Source organism: Phoenix dactylifera, chromosome 8, assembly GCF_051530095.1.
Source record: "Phoenix dactylifera cultivar Ajwa chromosome 8, Ajwa_hap1_PhDact_Kaust_v1.1, whole genome shotgun sequence".
Taxonomy (NCBI): Eukaryota; Viridiplantae; Streptophyta; class Magnoliopsida; order Arecales; family Arecaceae; genus Phoenix; species Phoenix dactylifera.
Window position 1 is genome coordinate 10,396,716 of NC_143197.1, and position 18,215 is coordinate 10,414,930.

Here is an 18,215-nt window from a genome sequence, read left to right on the forward strand (position 1 = left end):
ATTGAAGGACATAGTATTTGTAAGAGATACTAAGGATATTTTGATTATAGAAATTGATAGGGAAAACATATCTCTCTTTCTCTTAATAATAGTAGCAATGAATATATGTATTGCATCAAAAATATAAATTAAAAAAAAGATTCAAAGAATAAAGGACAATAGAGATAGATTATGAAAATGGGACAAAGAGTATTGGTTTCTAATTTTTTTTTTTTTTAATTTTTTGTTGGGGACATGGATAAGAGATGCAAGGAAAAGAAATAGATAAAGACTTATATGGATCTTCTTAATTATATTTTTTATAAATATTTATGAAGAGAGAAAGTACGTATATTCTCATCACATAATTTGATAGATAAAATTTAAAATAATATATTTCTTTTTTATTTAATAATATAGTATCGATATTAAAGTTATATCAACTAGGTTTATTTTGTCAGGATTCCCAATTCATAATAAATGAATATCTTATAAAAATCAAGTCACTTAATAGTACTTAATTTTTTTAAAATAATATAATATAATTGTATGACCTTGATCTTTTTTATAAAATTATTTGAATTTGTCAACATATGAAAGATAAATAACATGTAAATAAAATAAAAAACATAGGCAAGCAAGCAAATTTAGCATATCTGATAATTTAATTAAGTAGATCTTCGTACAAAACCTGGAATCTGCTTTTTTTTTTTTTTTTGGTACTATGCGAGACTTTGAATTTATATTCTCAATTAGCTTATATGTTAGCAAACAAGGCAACCCTAACCCTATAAAAAATATTAATATAGAAAATAAAAGACAAAAAAAAAGCCAAACAGCCCGTGCAACATAGTTCTTTCTCAACTAGAAGAATAAGTTGATAAATAAAAAAAAATTAAAAAAAAGAAATTACAATGGGTAACAAGGCCTATGATTCCTACTCCCCGGCGGTGCTGGTTTTGTTTTTTCCTCTCGTTGCAGCGCGCGTCGGCTCTCTTCCCTTTTGGAGTCGGATTAAGCAAAATCTCTCTCTCTCTCTCTCCCTCCCCACCCCTCGCTTCTCTCTCAAGAAATATTCGAAGAAGTTCTCCGGCCCTAACCCTAACCCTAATCATGGCTCTCTTTGCCCCTTCGTGGGCTCGCTAAGGCTCGCGTTTCCGATTTGGAGCCCCTCCCATCCCCTCCCTCGGATCCGTAATGCTCGGGCGCTCGAGCGGTTCCGGCGTTGGTATCGGAAATGGCGCTCGTTCCGGGTGTCTCCGAGGGTGCGCTCGTGGAATTGGACGTCGGCAACTCGGCGGAGTCCCCGATGGCGCTCCTTAGCTCGCAGAGGGAGCTTTTCCACAGCCAGATCGAGCAGCTCCAGAAGCTCGTCGTTGCTCAATGCAAGCTCACGGGCGTCAACCCCCTCTCCCAAGAAATGGTGCGTCCGCTGCGGAGCTTTAGGGTTTTCTCGTTTCTCTTTTGGTTGTTTTATTGCTTTGCTCTTTGGAGCGTCTAATTGGGCTTCTTGGTGCCCTTTTCGGTGCTCGATGGGGGGAAACGAAAGAGAGGAATGAAAATTTTTGGGCTTTGAAAAATCTTTGACTTATTGTTCGAAAAATTTAATTTTTAAGAATTTAGGGTTTCAATTCTCGGTGCATATTATGTTTACTCATCATCTTCTGCCATATTGGTATTGCTTATATTGTATGGATGTGTTGATGGTATCCAACTTAATTTAGTTTACGATGTTATGCTTGTTGCCTTGATATAGTACGCCCAGGTGCCGTGGAATTCCTTGATACCCATATTCTCTTTTTTAGAGCTTTGTGAAGAACAAGGGTGGTGACTTCGAAAATCAGGAATATGTAACAGCCTACTGTCCATATTTTCATGCATTCTTGCCGGCTAGGCAGCCACAAACAAGCTTTTTTGTCAAAGGTTGTAAGGATATGTTTGAATTGCAGTAGACAACCATGAGTTGTGTGCTTGAATTTGTCAATATTGCGAACCCTCATGTTAGTGTATTCTGTCAAGGCAACTCTTTCTAATTGACTGTTTATGCATTGTATCAATGCTTTTTATAATCGTTGCTAGGTCTTTCTTTAGGTCTTTTATGTGATCTTGTATTTGTTTTGTGGAACAGAAAACTCACTGATTTGCATATTGTTTTGCATGCAGGCTGCTGGAGCGCTGTCAATAAAAATTGGTGAGTTATTGTATTTGTTACTGCAGAGCTAGTAATAATAGAGATTGAACTATTCCCCCAAATTCAGATGTTTAGTAATTTTATTTCACATAACGATCTAACTGAACCTTACAGAAGAAAGCTAAAGTAATTGAACAAAATCTGAAGTTCCCTTGTAGTTGCGGCATCAGATTGGAAAATACCATTTAGTCTTTTTTTACAAATTACTTTATTTGCTTTTACTTGAGAAATTAGTTTGTTCATCTTCAGCGCTTAAGATTTCAGCCATTAGAAATCCAAAATGTTATGCTGAAATCAAAAAATTTCAGCTTGCACAAAAAGTCTGAAACTGAAAAGGTCAAGCCATTGAGGAAATAGATGCTAAATAACCATACAATAACATTATTTTCAACTAAACTGAAAAGAACTGGACCAAGAATTTGTATGTAAGGCTCTGCAGCGCGTTTTGCTTTCAGACTGTCTTTCTGGAAGAAGATTTAAGCCTTTGCTGGATGATTGCTGCTTTATCACGTGATTCACCTACCATCACCCTTACTATGTTGTTATGGCCTTTAAAATATCAAATTTCTTTCAATTCATATCAGGTGTCAACATATGGACCAAATTGTGTCTTTTGAATGCTTATCATTGTATCCTTTACCGTAACTTTCTACCCTTCAAATTTTTATAATTTTGAAGTACTTGGCAATTGGTATTTTTTAGTTTTATATTTCACACAGTTGCTTCATATTTTTTGCTGTCTAGTTGTTTTTTGACACTCAACAGATACCAATGAAATCTATTTTCTGCTGTGTTTGATATTTTCTGGCTTTTTACAGGAAAAAAACCTAGGGACTTGCTGAACCCAAAAGCGGTAAATTATATGCAGTCAATTTTCTCTGTTAAGGATACCATTGGCAAGAAGGAAACTCGTGAGATCAGTGCTCTTTGTGGAGTTACAGTTACACAGGTTATCTGCTTTCTTGAAAAAAAATTTAATATGATCTGATTTTCTTTCATTTCTGGCTATATATGTTTTTGCTTCTTATCTGGCCTGTTTGTTGCCATGTAAGAACAATTTTTCTCTGGCTCTAGCCTTGTGCTTTCTGTTTGTAATTTCTTTCATTTTTGGGCTCTAGCACCTCTATTCGACGTTCTTACTATGTAACGACATTAATACATCCACATTTTTGCTTAATCTCTCAGGCACTTCTTTTTTGTGTGGTTTTCATTATTATGTTCATTAACTATTATTACTGTTCATATTACACTATGGTAACAAAATATTGTGCTTGAAGTTGCTTGACGCTATGCTTGTGAGTTGATAAAGGTTGCATTCTGAAAATATTTTCAAGATTATGTTCCTATCCTTTTTCTACATATATTTTTTTTCTGAATTTTAAAGCTTAAATTTGTTAAAAGATCTTCTCTTCAAAAATGGAGGGTTGAGAAATGAGAAAAAAAACGTAAAATGCTATATGGAAAAATGTTTGAGAGAGACATGTGACTTTGGAAAATTATGCTTCAAGTGGAAAATTCTGCTTAAGTTCAAAATTTCAATTGCATGATTTTGGGGCTTTTATGGGATCTAACTGCAGAACCAAACAATTAGTGGCTCAAAAGCATGACTTATATTAAAAAAAACATAAATATATGAAACATCATGATTTAGTATTTCTTCTTAGTGCACCCAAAACATCAATGGGGATGGATTTATGGTTATTTTCCCAATCAGGTAGTGGCGCATTTAAGTGTATTCTGATGGAGTCCTATATTCATGAGACCAAACAAAATAAAAGACAAAACTTCTAGAAGAAGTTTTTTAAAAAATATTTTGATCAAGGAGGATTTGTAAAGCCATCCCCAATTATTCGTCTATGTTTGTTCCTTCCTGGCCAGAAAGACCATGACATCTTTCTTTTGCCTTTGTGAGTGTGTCAAAAATCTGAATGTTGAGATCTTTCTTTTATTATTTTTTGGAATCTAGAACTGGAGCGTGCTTGTTTTCAGGTTAGCTTGAGAACAAGTGTGGAAGCTATTGATGCAGTCTTAATTTTTTTTGTTTCTCTTGCCTTTCTAGAGGCACAATTTAATGGAGTCTTGTTTGTTTGATGCATTGACCCCCTTTTGGATAGCTTACGTTGATCCCCATGACTTAATAAAACTAGTGTTTCTAAACTATGTGTATTCTTAGGTTGGGCATTAAAAATGTTTTAAAAGGTAGTTGCGGTATGTGGGCAGTCAAGGAACTGCATGGTGCGTATGTAGACTGCATCTGCGGATGCTTATGCAGTTACTTTTTTTCAATTATTTAAAAATAAATATAATACCTTTAATATAATAATTACAAGAACAACAATAGCGATTATTTTTTAGATGGATAATAAATAACAATAACAACAAATAATTAGTACTTAGTACATCATACCAAATAACAATAATTATAACATAATCAATTTTTTAGTATTATTAGTCCTCATACCTTGCTCACCTGGAATCCATATGAAAAGTAATCATCAGCTTGAACCCGGTTCATATGCATGGGTCCGCAAAGGAATGAATTGTATATGTGGCTTCTGAATACTAAATAAGCTCATGTATGCAGCCGTATGGTACTATGCTCACATAGACAGCTGTAAAATACTAAGTAGGCTGCATATATCGTCACATGATGCTAAGTGAACTGTCTTTTCGGTCCATATGTGGTATGAATGCATATAGTAAGTGCACATAGACAATGCCGTCCAGTCAAGGGACCGCATACGCATATACAGGTGCATATGCTGGCTATACGCATGCTGCCATATGCATCACATTTTGAAACACTAAGCATTAACATGGAAACGTGAATATTGACGTGGTTTCTTGACATATAGGAGCAGGGAGATATCCCATATGACCTGGTTAGTGGGATGATGTGGCAAGTTTGTTTCTTTATGTCAACACGCCATGCCAAGACCAATGTTTCTTCAGCATTTTCATCATTGCTATGTTTCTTTGGCTATCTGTAGTTTCTCTTTGAGTTGCATTGGTTGATATCTCTCTTTTCTAGTTTCTGGTCACTTAAGAAGCTCAAAGGGCATCAATCTCTTGATTGGTGAGGCTTGTTCAATAGGATTTTTTCCTTGCATACCATTCCATCTATATATTTTGGCCCACTTCTACCAAAGAATTTGATTGGCAAGTTAAAATGCAGTTTGTTTACAACTTATGTTATTGACATGCAGGTTAGAGAATTTTTTGCTGGCCAGCGTTCAAGAGTGAGAAAGTTTGTTCGCTTGTCACGGGATAAGGCGACCAGAGTAGATGCATCCAGGGCATCTAGTAATGGATGCTCCTTGAGTTCTGAGCAGTTTTTGCCTGTTAGCAAAGAGGCCTCAGCAAGTTCTGCTGACAATATGATGATCAGGGAACAAATACCAGTTCCTGGGAATGCAATGATTATTAGCATTGTGAGAGATGGCCAACAAGACACAACTGACCTTAAGAAAGTTGAGGAAGGTCCTTCATGCGCAGCACTGGAAGAGCTTGTTCCTGGCATTGACACCAATGATAGGAAGTTTCTGGACAACATTTTTAATCTAATGAGGAAGGAAGAAACATTTTCTGGACAGGTGAAGCTGATGGAATGGGTCCTCCAAATCCATAATTCAGCAGTCTTGGTTTGGTAATCCCATGCCCTTTTTTAAAGATTGAGCTGACAGTATTTAAAGATCATTTAACTGATCTCAGGTGCCCTTTGACATAATTTTAGGTTTTTAACTAAAGGTGGTCTTACCATTTTATCAACATGGTTAAGCCAAGCAGCCCTTGAAGAACAAACAACTGTCCTTCTTATCATTTTCAAGGTTCTTATTTTTATTAGTGGTGTCTTTCTGTTATTTTTCATATGATGCAGTTCTTCAACTACAATTTTGTTTTTACACAGGTTCTATGTCACCTGCCACTACACAAAGCTTTGCCAGTCCAAATGTCTGCTATCTTGCAAATTGTTAACAGGCTGCGGTTTTACAGGACATCAGGTGTGTACTTGTTGATCACATTAAGCATCATCAACTTTTCAACTTCAAATATAGGTGCTCATCATCTAACTGTTCTAAGCTGCCTGACTCCTGACTTGAAATACTTGTTCTCAAGTATTCCTTAGATGTATTCTATGAAATACTTGTTCTCAAGTATTCCTTAGATGTATTCTATACTACTGCATTTTTATGAAAACTTGAATTACAAACTCAATATTGACTCCACTAATTTAATTGCCTCTAAAGTTTTCCATCTGCTGAATGAACTCTTCCATTGTGGGTGGGATTATTTTGTAAGGAAAAGGATATTTTCCCCCTTGCAATCAGAAGTCACTAAGTTTAAGACATTAACAACTGTCAAGTGAGTCCAAAGAGAATCAGATACGGAACAAAGACGATTTTGGCCGAAGTATCAAATGAAGAGAAGGGAGCCCATTTCAATTTCTTTGTGCTGAATTTTGCTATTTAATTACCATCCTTGTAGTGTTTGCGTTATTGCCTGCTTGTTTACAGGTGATTCTAAAGTAGCTTAGTATAAAATGTTTGGAATAATGTAAAATACACAATTCCTAGGGAGCAATGTTTAAGATAACCATTTAGGGTGCCAACTAATGCAGTTGGTAAAGTCTTTGGACCTGGATTTGAGTCTTGCCTCACCCCAATTTTGGTAAGGATCCTTTCCATCTTAGTTTATGTGTGTGTGTGTATGTATATATATGAGGGTCAAGGATTTACCTGGTGTGAGAAATCACAATGTTTAAGGAACCTTACATGCCGTCGGAGTAAACAATTGTCAACAAGGGTGGTCTAGTGCAATACATATATGCATACATATGGCTAGGGCTGGAAGTGGGCTCGGGCCGGCCCGAAGCCCATCGGGCCGGGCTGCCTGCGGGCCGGGCTATGGGTTAAAAACTTAAGCCCAATTCTATTTCGGGCCGGGCTCGGGTTGAAATCTTAAGCCCAATTCTATTTCAGGCCGGGCTCGGGTTTTCCATTGGCCCGGCCCGGGCCCAGCCCGAGCCCGGGCCCAATGCGAGGGCGGAGTTAAAAGGGGGAGAAGATTCGAAGAGAGCGGGCGAGAGAAAGAGAAAGCGTGCGCGAGGGGGAGCAAGAGAGAGGCGAGGAACCGGTGGAGGGGGTGGGTGATTCGAGGGAGCGCTGGAATCTGAGCCGTTGTGTCTGCCGCGTGATCGGATCTGCGCCGTGGGTCGCCGGTCGTGGTCGCGCCGGGGGCCGGGGAGGCGGTCGGCGTTCTTCCAGGCGAGCTTGGCCTGCTTCCTGACCAGATCCGAGGCTCTGGTGAGTTGGATTTGGGCGATTTTGAGGATTATTTTGGACTCGGTAGGGGTTTGTTTGCCGGTGATTTGATTCATGGGAGGAAATGGTAGGGTTTAATTTGTTTAGTTGAGTTTGGAACAAGATCTGTGAATAGTTTGAGGGATTACTCTAAAAATCTGTTGATCTTGTAAAATACGTTCATTTCCTCCCGAAATCCTTCATTTTTTTTGGGTACATAAATCTTTCATTTTTTTTTCCGAAAAAGGATCATTTCAGTATGTTGGTCCACGAAAACTAGGGATAGTGATCCCAGAATTTGGAAATGATGTAAAATTGTACATGAATTTCTCTTTATTTGTCGTGTACAAAATTTTTCCTTTTTAAAAATAATCACTAAAAATTTATTCTTTTCATTCATTTTTGTATGATTTTGTGGAAATCTCAGGATTTTTTATATATTTTTTGAAATAATTGTGATTCTTCGTAGTTATTCGGTGAATATTTAAAATTTATTTCTTAGCAGTTTATTATGATTCTTCTACAAGATATCAGCAGAGCTCTCTTTCAACTCGCCCCCCCCCCCCCCCCCCCCCCCCCCCAGCGGCGGCTGCTCTCTCATGTCGTGTTTTATGATATTGCATTCTGGATTATTCGTAGGTTAGGGCCCAACTGGGCCGGCCCAAATGGGCTCGGGCCTTGTTCCTTAAAAATTTTTCGGGCCTCTGCCCGGCCCGAAGTTCGAAAAAAAAATTCGGGCCGGGCTTGGGTAGGGGTTTGGCCCGACCCGGCCCGGCCCACTTCCAGCCCTACATATGGCGGCCCTTAGATTCCTCCAATTCATAAGAAGGAAGCAAGCAAATACTTTGGAAAATGACTTAGCTCATATTAATAATTCATTTTTTCTGCCATATGTTCTTTGATTGCCTATATTTCATGCGAAAGGACTTTTCTTTAATCTGACTTCTTTTATATGTCTCATGATGACCTATTGTAACTCGCTTATCTGATTTGAAGATCAGACATATCAAACAGGGCAAGAACTCTCCTTTCAAGATGGAGCAAACTGTTTGTTAGAAGCCAGGCTTTGAAGAAACCTCTTATCAATTCCTCCAAGGATTCTCAGAAGGAGATAATTCGTAAACTAAGGCATATAAAATTCCTCTGCTACAATGATAGTATTTTTTTTTCTCATTTTTGACTTAACTGTTACTAAATTTCTTTTATTTACTTGCTTCCCAATTATAGGATCAGTGAAATTCTCAGCGATGAGTCATGGCAATCCAAAATTGATTTTCCTGTAAGTAATTGTAGATACAACAAAGGTTTTTTTTTTAATATAATCTGAAGAAAAGCCTTCTTTATTTTCCTTGTTAGGACATTCTTGCCCTTACTGAAGATATGGAAAACAACAGGTATTCTTGTTTCTGATGTTTAATTAACTTAATGATGTTTCTTGAGGGCGAGTCTTGGTGCAATGATAAGGTTGCTCAATTGTGACCTGGGCATCATAGACACCGATTTGACCCTCCCCAGTTCTTGTAATGGTCGGTGCCTCGTGCACCGGGATGCCTTTTTTTAACAATGTTTGAGGTCTTAATGGTATCACATTTATCAATTTTAATGAACTTAAGAAAACTTTGATTTTCTTTCCTTTTTTTGTACATTGAACAGGAAATCAGAGTCTAAACAAGCACTAAAGCTTCTTCCAGCTTCTACTGATGGGTTGAGTAAAAAGCATGGCCAAAGTGTCCCATTGCCCAGTATCCTTGAGCGAAATCCCATGCTGAACTTTATATTTCTTTCTGTTTTCTTTACTAATATATGGCAGTCTTTTATGATATAAATATAATTCCACGAAGGCTGTGAAGGTTTTCATTGAATGTCCCAGTGAAAACTGATAAATGTACTCACTCTTGATGTCTGCATTTGCCCCTATATTCCATATTGAGGAAGAGGGGTGTAGGGGAGTGTGCCCATGAAAATGTGGCTGAGTACCTATAGGTGGGTAAGACTTGATGATTAAGGTCATGGTTATTTATAAAAGCAGAAAGTGCACTTTTCAGTTCCAAAAGATTTGCAACACTGCTCCGGAAAAATCCAGATTATTCCCAATTGATAATTGCTATTGTGTTTAATTTAAGTGGGTTCTAGCAGACAAAGCCTTACAAGAATCTGAGCCCACAGTTACCTGCTCTATTTGGGAAATCAAGTTCAGTGTCCAGCATTTGCAAATTAAAACTATAATTGAATTGTTGCTAGCAGTTGCAAGCACTTCTGTCGGCAGGCACATCCCGTGGTACTCGGATGCGTGTCTTCTAATGACCCCATGAATCCACACCTGGGTGCATGCATTGGGGTCCAAGTCACGAATATGTCTCTAGTTTGTATGTCTCTAGTTTGTATGAAGTACATGCTGCATGCCAGCAATAGGTAATGCTTGCTACCAGCAATGAGCCAAATCGTTTCTTGGTAAAATTCAAATGCCTTGCGGCCTCATGCTGTCTTGAGAGCCACTAAAACCACCTTTAACGGGGAAAGAATCCCACATGCTCAATAATTTTACGATTATTTCATCAAGTTTACTTCAAATGGCTTTTATCATCCTTAACCTTGACTATATGGATATGAACTGCATTTATTTCATGATTATTTAATTTTAACCGCAAAGGATATTACAATTTGTGAATCGCTTGTTTGTTGCTTTTAACCCCTAATACGTTTCAAGTGAATATATTTATACGTTAATCTTATTAAACTTGAGCTTTATGTAAGATAAATAGTTTTCTTACACTTGATAAGATAACCTATGATTTCTTTGTAAGCCAAAGTTTTCTATCATATTAATCTTGACCATGATTTTGAAAAGTTAAGGTGATGCAGCAAGATCTCAAGAATTCCACCTCAGGATCACTGGTTATTGAAAATAAAACATATACCTTGCAAAAGTTTTAAGGCAAATAAGAGGCTGCAACTCTTTGTTTTTCTTGTAGTAACCCTTTAAGACTGGAAAAAAATCTACTGTTGAGGTCATAACTTCATCAATAATTAAAATGATGATCATTGGATAATGCCTTGTGAAAAAATTTAACTCATTTAATTCATTTATCCTTCTTTCAATTCTCACCTTTGAAATTTTAATGTCCAAGTCCTATGTTTGATGCCTTTGTTTTCTTGATCCTTGACAGAGGCAGCCGATGGCCTATGAGTTACTTGTCTATCAATATTACGTTATCTATATTTGAATTAGTTCTTGGAGGCTCACAAATCAAACTGCCTTGAGGCTTTTCTAGGCTGAACTGCCTCATCTATGCTTATAGCCTCTTGAAACATTGACCATGACCCTCCATATTTTTTGCATGTGTTATATGTTTCCAATAACCTTAAGATGCCAACTCTTCAAATCTCAAGTTTTCAAATCTATTACCATTATCAAAGTGAGGATAGTGTTTACAACCAGCTGTCAACATGATGTCAACCATATGAATTGTGCCTTTATTTCCTATCAGGGTAACATTCAGCAATAGAGGGGCCTACCACGAAATGTAATAGGTCAATCTGTGGATTGGAGACCTTATGTTTTGGTTATATAGTTAGTGTGCATGTAATTGAGGAGACAACCCCCCTGGTTGCGTTAGATTTTGGAAATAGCCTAAAAAAGAGGGGAGAAGAGAAGGTTGGATATGACAAAATTTTGTGCATATCCATGCTACAAATAATAAACTAATTCTCCAAAGTGGGTTGATTCCTAGATATAGTTTGGGGTGTAATTTGTCCTGCTAAACAGCTGATCTTACTTGATTGGAGTCCTTCCCAAAATTAGACCCATAGGTCTGGTCCAGGTCTGAAGTTTAGCCTATCTGAAATTATGGTTTGAATTCTGGTTGCTTCCTGAACTGGAATGCTTGAGTTTTGATATGGGACCCTTCTACCTGACTTGACCTTTCTTGGAGGCATTTCACCTTGTTCCATACATTTGCAAGCCACCCAATTCTAACCCTCCTTTTGTTGGCTAGTTTAAAGGTAAAATATAAACTCTAGCTGATACATGGTGTGAAGATGTAAGAATAATTCATGGGTGTTCATAAAGGGCTGTTAATCATCAGTTGTGTACCAAACACATGCTAAGTTTGCCCTTGATATCTAGAAACAGTTTTTTGGTGGGTCCTGTTAAACAGGATTTTAGCATAACCGAAGCTGGATTCACGTTTGAATTGGGTAATATCCAGGGCTAATCCACTTATTTGGTTTTTGTTGAGTTGGGTTTAATTTATTTTTATTGATCTGTATGATTTCCTGGGTTGAATCAGTTTAATAACCCAAATATTACCATTGGATTATTTAATTGTATAATTAACATGTCATACAAGAAAGCATCATTCTCAACCTGTAGTCATTATCAACAAATTATTCTGCATGAAATTAATGAACAATTATTGTTAACAACACAAGTAGATTATTAACTAGATAAAATTATTACTTTTTAGGTGGGACTGCATAAAGTTATCTCCGAAAAACACTTTAGTTTCTTAATTTTGAGAAGGTCAGGATGGGTTGGATCAATATCCAATCCATTCTTGGTTGTTAGATTTTTAATCCAAGCCTAATAAAAATTACTTCAATTCAGAATGGGCTGGGTTAGTTGAAAACTAGTCAGTGGGACCAACTTGTATTCATTATCTTCCATATATAATGTTTGAAACAAGTAATAATTTAATGGATGTGAAGACATCAATACCTTTGTTTTGAAAATTCATCATTTATCAAAGTTTAACAGCTACTATTTAAGAATCAGACCCAAACACCGACCTGGATGTGACCAAAACTTGACATATTGAGTCAGGTTTGACCTGTTTGGTGTGTGGTTGGTTGTGTGTCTAAAATTTTCAGCAAATCCAAACCAATGCAGGTCATGGTCTTCTTTGACCCAGTCATGGCCTAGTCTGTAGGCTTATATGCAAGAAGAGTGGATCTCTACAAGAACCTCCAGGAAAATGGGGTACAAAGTCCTTTAACTATTGGTGTACTTTTGTGTAACAGCCAACATGAGTTTCTACTTGACAGCAGCATTAAAAACGTTTATAGCAAATGATTAAAATCATTTGGAATGTTCTAGGCCAGTACAGCCTCATTTTAACATTTGTGTTTGTTCTGCATGTCATCTTCAACTACCAAGAATAAGCCCAGACTTACTGTGAACTTTGTTAAATCTGTTGCAATATTAAGTACTTTAAAGAATGGGACTGCCTGTCATTGTTTATGATTACAGGATAATTTCTTTAAGAAGACATCTTGATAGTAAAAAAATTCCACTGAAGATCAAAATCTGTTTTTTCTTGAGGCAGGCATTGCCTGATTATTATAATTACATGGGAATATTGTAGGATTTACAGGCATTCTCTTGTAAAAGGTGGTTACATAAAAATTGTTGATAAAGGCGTTTAACGTGGCCTAGAAGGGTAACCTTTCTTGGAATCCAATTGGGCTGCTACAAGCCAAATGATTTAGAGATAAAAAGTGAAAATTTAAACTAGAGTTCTTACCTGTAAGGCTTTATCCAACAACCATGCGAGGTTTCAAGAATCCTTCATCATTCATGCTAACATTTTTTCCCACAATTTCCATTGATGCTATCTTATGTCTTCCCTATCTTGATCTGTCAAGACAATCAAGACTACTGCATGTAAATCTCCCAGTTAATATACGATTATGATACTGTATCTGATATAAAAGATAGTCTGGAGCCTGCCTTTTACTTGACAAGGAATAGTCTTGGTTCATCCTTATGCTGGTCAGCACCTGACTAATGTGTGACGATTAATCAGATGAGATGGCGGAAAGATGACAATCATTGCATGATTGTTTCATGACTGCAAACTCTTTTCTATGCTGAACAATTGATGTGGGTTAAATTTCATAAATTAAATGATTGAAGTGAATCCTGAGGGTTATTGTGGTACAGATATCAGTATTACTCATTTACGGTAATGTAATGTATGCCAAGCTAAATGTAGCTTGGATTCTTGTTCAGCCAAGCAGCCCAAAGTGTGGATGTCAACGATGCCCTGTAACACAACTTTAAATTGTTTAATTTTCCTTCTTTTCACAGCTAGGAAAGCGATTGTTTAGTATAGCTATAACTTCTACCACTGTTAAGGGACATTAACATTTCAAACTGGATCATTTTCCTTAGCAATTTACAGAAACCAAAGAACGCAGAAAAGTTTTATTGGTGGAGCAACCTGATCATAAAACTTCAGGAAGAAGTGTGCAGCTTGCAAGGGCAGTACCTTCAAAGCATAGCCGTCCAATGTCAGCTGATGATATTCAGAAGGCGAAAATGCGTGCAATGTTCATGAAACATAAGTATGGCAAGGCTGACACATCCAGTAGTGAAAATAAGGCACCGAAAACAGAAGATAATAATCATGCGCCTTCTACATCTCAGACCAGCAATATGTTGTCTGCATCAAGAATACCACAGCTGTTACCTCCGCTGAGAAAAGATGAAGAGACAAAACCTTCAATATCCACAACAAACATTCTTCCAAAGAAGCAAGATACTTTGGTCATTCCAAACCCAAACACAACTTCTCAGGAACAGTTACTGGAGAAGTTGAAGTGCTGTCAAATTCAATGGAAGACACCACCAGGTACCTTTGTTTTGTGTCTCTTCATCTGTTTTTGTTTCTCTTAGTTGAATTGTTTGTACCTAGGAGGGACCTTGGAGCTTTCCGAGCTTCAGTCATATTTTGCATTACTGTGATCAATGGGAGTCTTTAATAAAATCAGATGGGTTAGTAAGTGTGGCATCTCTCACAGCATTAGGCTTGGTTTGACAACACACATGAAAATGCAGGTCATATTTTTTGTAGATGATCTTTATTATATTAGGACTTTGAAGAGCTTTGATGTCAGATTATGTTTATGCCATAATAATTGTGCGTCCAATGCTAAGCATGATCAGATGTGAAAAATCTGATGGCTTATATGCTTCCATGAGTTTCTCCAGTGTAGATCATCAGGTGCTGCACCAACATTATCTGTGAATCCCACTTATGGTATAAATATAATGCCGTATCACTTGCTCACTTATTAAAACTTTATTTTTGCTCCTTCCATCATCATGAGGAGGGAGACATTGCAACCTAGTCTTGAGGCTGAGAAGATAAACTAAAATGCAACTAAGGAGATACCAAGGGGGTAAACTATAAAATGAAATTTACCTTGAGAAAACTAATTTAATTATTTTCAGATACTTGACCTTGCAGGGCCTCTAATTCTTTATACTATTTTGATATAAAACGGGAAATTTAAAGCATGAGTATCTAAGATGAGTAGTTTTTGAAATTAAGAGTGCTGCAGTCTTTCCTTGTCTTTCCACCAGTTATGCATCATAGGTGAGAGCTGTATCGCTCCTGACTAGATAGATGATTGCTTATGAGACCAGCTCGGAGTAAAATCTACATTACATAAAAGCTCTTTTTAGTCCTCCGATTTTTCATTGTTGGGAATGATCTGTAGCTAAGAATCCAAAAGCAGTTGATTTGGGTTTAGTTGCTCGCATGAACGATGACGACAACCAGATTGTGGAATATATATAGAAGTGAATAGCTTTTAGTCTCGAGGTTCTTATCAGGCTAAGAATCCAATCCAAAAGTGGTTGATTTGGGTTTAGTTGCTCGCACGAACGATGACGACAACCAGAATGTGGAATATATACAGAAGTGAATAGCTTTTAGTCTCGAGGTTCTTATCAGCTACCAAGGAAATAATGTTTACTGGAATACCACCCCCCCCCCCCCCCCCCCCCTCCAACAATTAACTGCAGCGATATACATCTTTGCTGAAATGTCAACAGGAGCCTCTGCTTGCTTGAAATTATAGCTTTAATCAACTGAGTTATATAGTTTGGTGAGAAAACTTCCTCCACATCCTTCAAATACATGGTACATTCCTTGTCTCTTTCTCCTACAACTTCAAGGCATGCCAGTCATGTAGCCTGATTTAATTAGCTAACTACTAATGGATTCAGCTAGAGAATTCATAGGTATCTAATGTTTGTGATGTAGCTAGAGCTTTGGCAGGTAAACGTTTTCTTGTGGTGACAGCTTTAGCTGTGACATCAATTTTATTTGAATTGGTGAATGATTTAAGTGGGAAATGCTTTTTCATTTAGTTTCCATCCAGTTGCATATGAGAGGTTTTGTGGGTCCTGTCCTGCGACTGGTTAAAAGTCCCTTTTTTGTAAATGCTATTTCATTCGCAAAGTGGCGGCACATGGTGCGTTTAATGATCTTTGTGCCTTGGATCAGGAACAGATGAAGTAATGTCAGAGAGAATCCTGGATGTTTTGTTGTCATTTTCTAGGTTAACTAACTAAAAGGTCTTGGTTAACATGAATCTCATTATTGCGAAGTTTTCTAATGTTAATCATTGAGAAAGGTAAATTTCATTCGTTATTTTTGAGAAAAATTGTTTTTAAAATATGGGTATTATCTAAGAAGCTCTCTTTAGCTCAGGAAAGGTACACTTGCAATGATTATTCACAACCTTGAATCCCAGAAATATTATGGTTTTATTTAATATTATATTTGTATTTGTCTATATAATTTGCTGCGCGTGATTTTGTCTTGCAATACATGGCTGCATTTCTGTAGCAGAACATATCGTTCAACATCTGAAAATTTCTGGCATGTTGGCCATATGATTTGATGCAGAGGTCATAATTGACTTGAAATGGCATGTGGGCACTGGGGAAAATGGCAAGGAAGTTGAAGTCCAGACGCAGAGAAATCGGCGGGAGAAGGAATCGTTCTATTCAAAACCACAAGACATCCCATTGAATCCAAAGGAACCTTGGGATCTAGAGATGGATTTTGATGACAGCTTAACTCCTGAAATCCCAATTGAGCCGTCACCGGATGCCGACAGCATCGAAGACTCTTCATGCACTCCGTGCAGCAGTGGAGCCTCCAAGGATCAAACGCCTGCCACCACCTCTGCTCCTCCAATCAATAACGGGAATCCAGAGCCAGACCTTGAGTTGCTAGCCGTGCTGCTCAAAAACCCGGACCTGGTCTTTGCTCTGACTTCTGGCAAGGGGAAGACCATGACAAGTGAGGAGATGGTGGCATTGCTGGACATGCTCAAGAAAAATGGTGTAGGGTTGACAGAATTGATGAATGGGGCCGCTGATGGCCCTAAAGAGAAGCCTAAGGAACCTGAGCCCACTTCTCTTCCATCTCCGACTCCTCCATCAGATCCAGCTGCAAGGGTGAATAGTCTGCTGCTTGCTGCCTCTCTGTTTGAATCGATTTGGTTTCATTGTCCTTGAAACTTTGCTATCATTGGCGATCTCGTTAACGTCCTTCCTTGTCTTGCAGGCTGGTTGGAAATCAGAATTCTCAACCTGTAGGAATACTCCAGTCCTGAAGCCACATTTTCCTGGCAGCAGAGTTGTGTCGGCTCCTCTCCCTACCGCCGCTCCTCAAACCCCATCTCCCGCAGCTGTTCCTCCTGTGGTTGCTAAGACACAGGCTCCAGGTTTGGGGTTGCCTCAGACTTCAACCACCATGTTTTCAGTGCCAGAATTGACAGTAACCATTAATCCCACATCTCAACACCATGCGCCCCACAATTTCCTTCCAGAATTGACAGTAACCATTAATCCCACATCTCAACACAATGCGCCTCACAATTTCCTTTCAAAGAGGCCTCCAACACCCTCAGCTCACCAGATTCCGAACTCTATACATGCATTGCAGCATAACTCAGTTCCTGACCACATCTTGCCCACAAAACAACATCCAGTAACAAATGTACCAATTGCTTCCCCATCAGTACCTCGACAGGAATCCTTCAACCACAGCCCCTCGCCCATGACTACTTTACCTGCATTGCTTCCAATCTCGTCACGGCCGCAACCTCTACTGGCTGAGCCTCCCAAAGTTTCTCCAAAAATTTCCAGATGGCCGCCCAGTGCTGCAAGTGCCGCCAGCATTGGAAGGCCAAATTCAACACCAGACCCTTGGATTGGTCGATCAAATGGCTTTTCAGAGCCTCGGCCCCCGAACGCGCAATTCTTTGCTAATCAAAACAACTACAATGCTTACCCCAAGGGCCCCCTACAGCAACCTTCTGTGCTGCCAGGGAGTGCCAGGGATAGAAATGACATTCTGGATAGGGCAGAGCTAGAGACATGGAGCCCAGAAGGCAGCCCCCTGAGATTGTCAGCGTTTCGAGGTGGCCAGAAGTTTTCGGATGCAAGAAGAGACCATGGCCAGAATCATAGGCCTGAATGGTCCGGGCAATGGGATCCTAGGAATCGGGACCACTGCAGGCCTGGCAGCAACAGAAGGTGGCGGGATCGCGGCGACGGAGACCGCCTCCACCGGAGGCGGTGATTGTGCATGATTTGTTTGTTTAGATTAATGGGAGTTCTCCACTTGCAGGGAGGAATCCTTCTCAGATTTCTCGTGGGATAGAGTAAAATTGTGAATAGATTATAGAGCCCTCAGATTCTAATGACATGAAGTGGAGAAAATTGAAAATTTCTGTTCCAATTGGCGATCAGTTAAAAGGATTAACAGTTTGTCACTATTCCTCTTGACCAAATTCAGTCACTCTAGCCTTTATATTTTCACTTTTTAAGATATTATAAAACTATAAATATATCTCCGGTCAGAATATATATCTAGATGCTACTATTGACTAATTGACGTCGTATGAATACTACAGTCCCTTTTCTCTTCCACTATTCTTGG

At 38.4% G+C, this 18,215-nt stretch overlaps 1 protein-coding gene across 1 annotated transcript; it reads left to right on the forward strand.

The window, feature by feature from the left end:
* The first annotated feature begins 918 nt into the window (after nucleotides 1–918).
* On the forward strand, nucleotides 919–18,051 carry LOC103722120 (homeobox protein LUMINIDEPENDENS-like). The gene is made up of 13 exons (XM_008812561.6): nucleotides 919–1,402; nucleotides 2,143–2,170; nucleotides 2,989–3,119; nucleotides 5,377–5,816; nucleotides 5,904–5,997; nucleotides 6,078–6,171; nucleotides 8,472–8,598; nucleotides 8,698–8,749; nucleotides 8,827–8,864; nucleotides 9,124–9,212; nucleotides 13,653–14,102; nucleotides 16,170–16,726; nucleotides 16,836–18,051. The coding sequence occupies exons 1-13, from the start codon at nucleotides 1,217–1,219 to the stop codon at nucleotides 17,853–17,855; spliced, it is 3,306 nt and encodes a 1,101-aa protein (XP_008810783.4). The 5' UTR covers nucleotides 919–1,216; the 3' UTR covers nucleotides 17,856–18,051.
* Nucleotides 18,052–18,215: the final 164 nt, after the last annotated feature.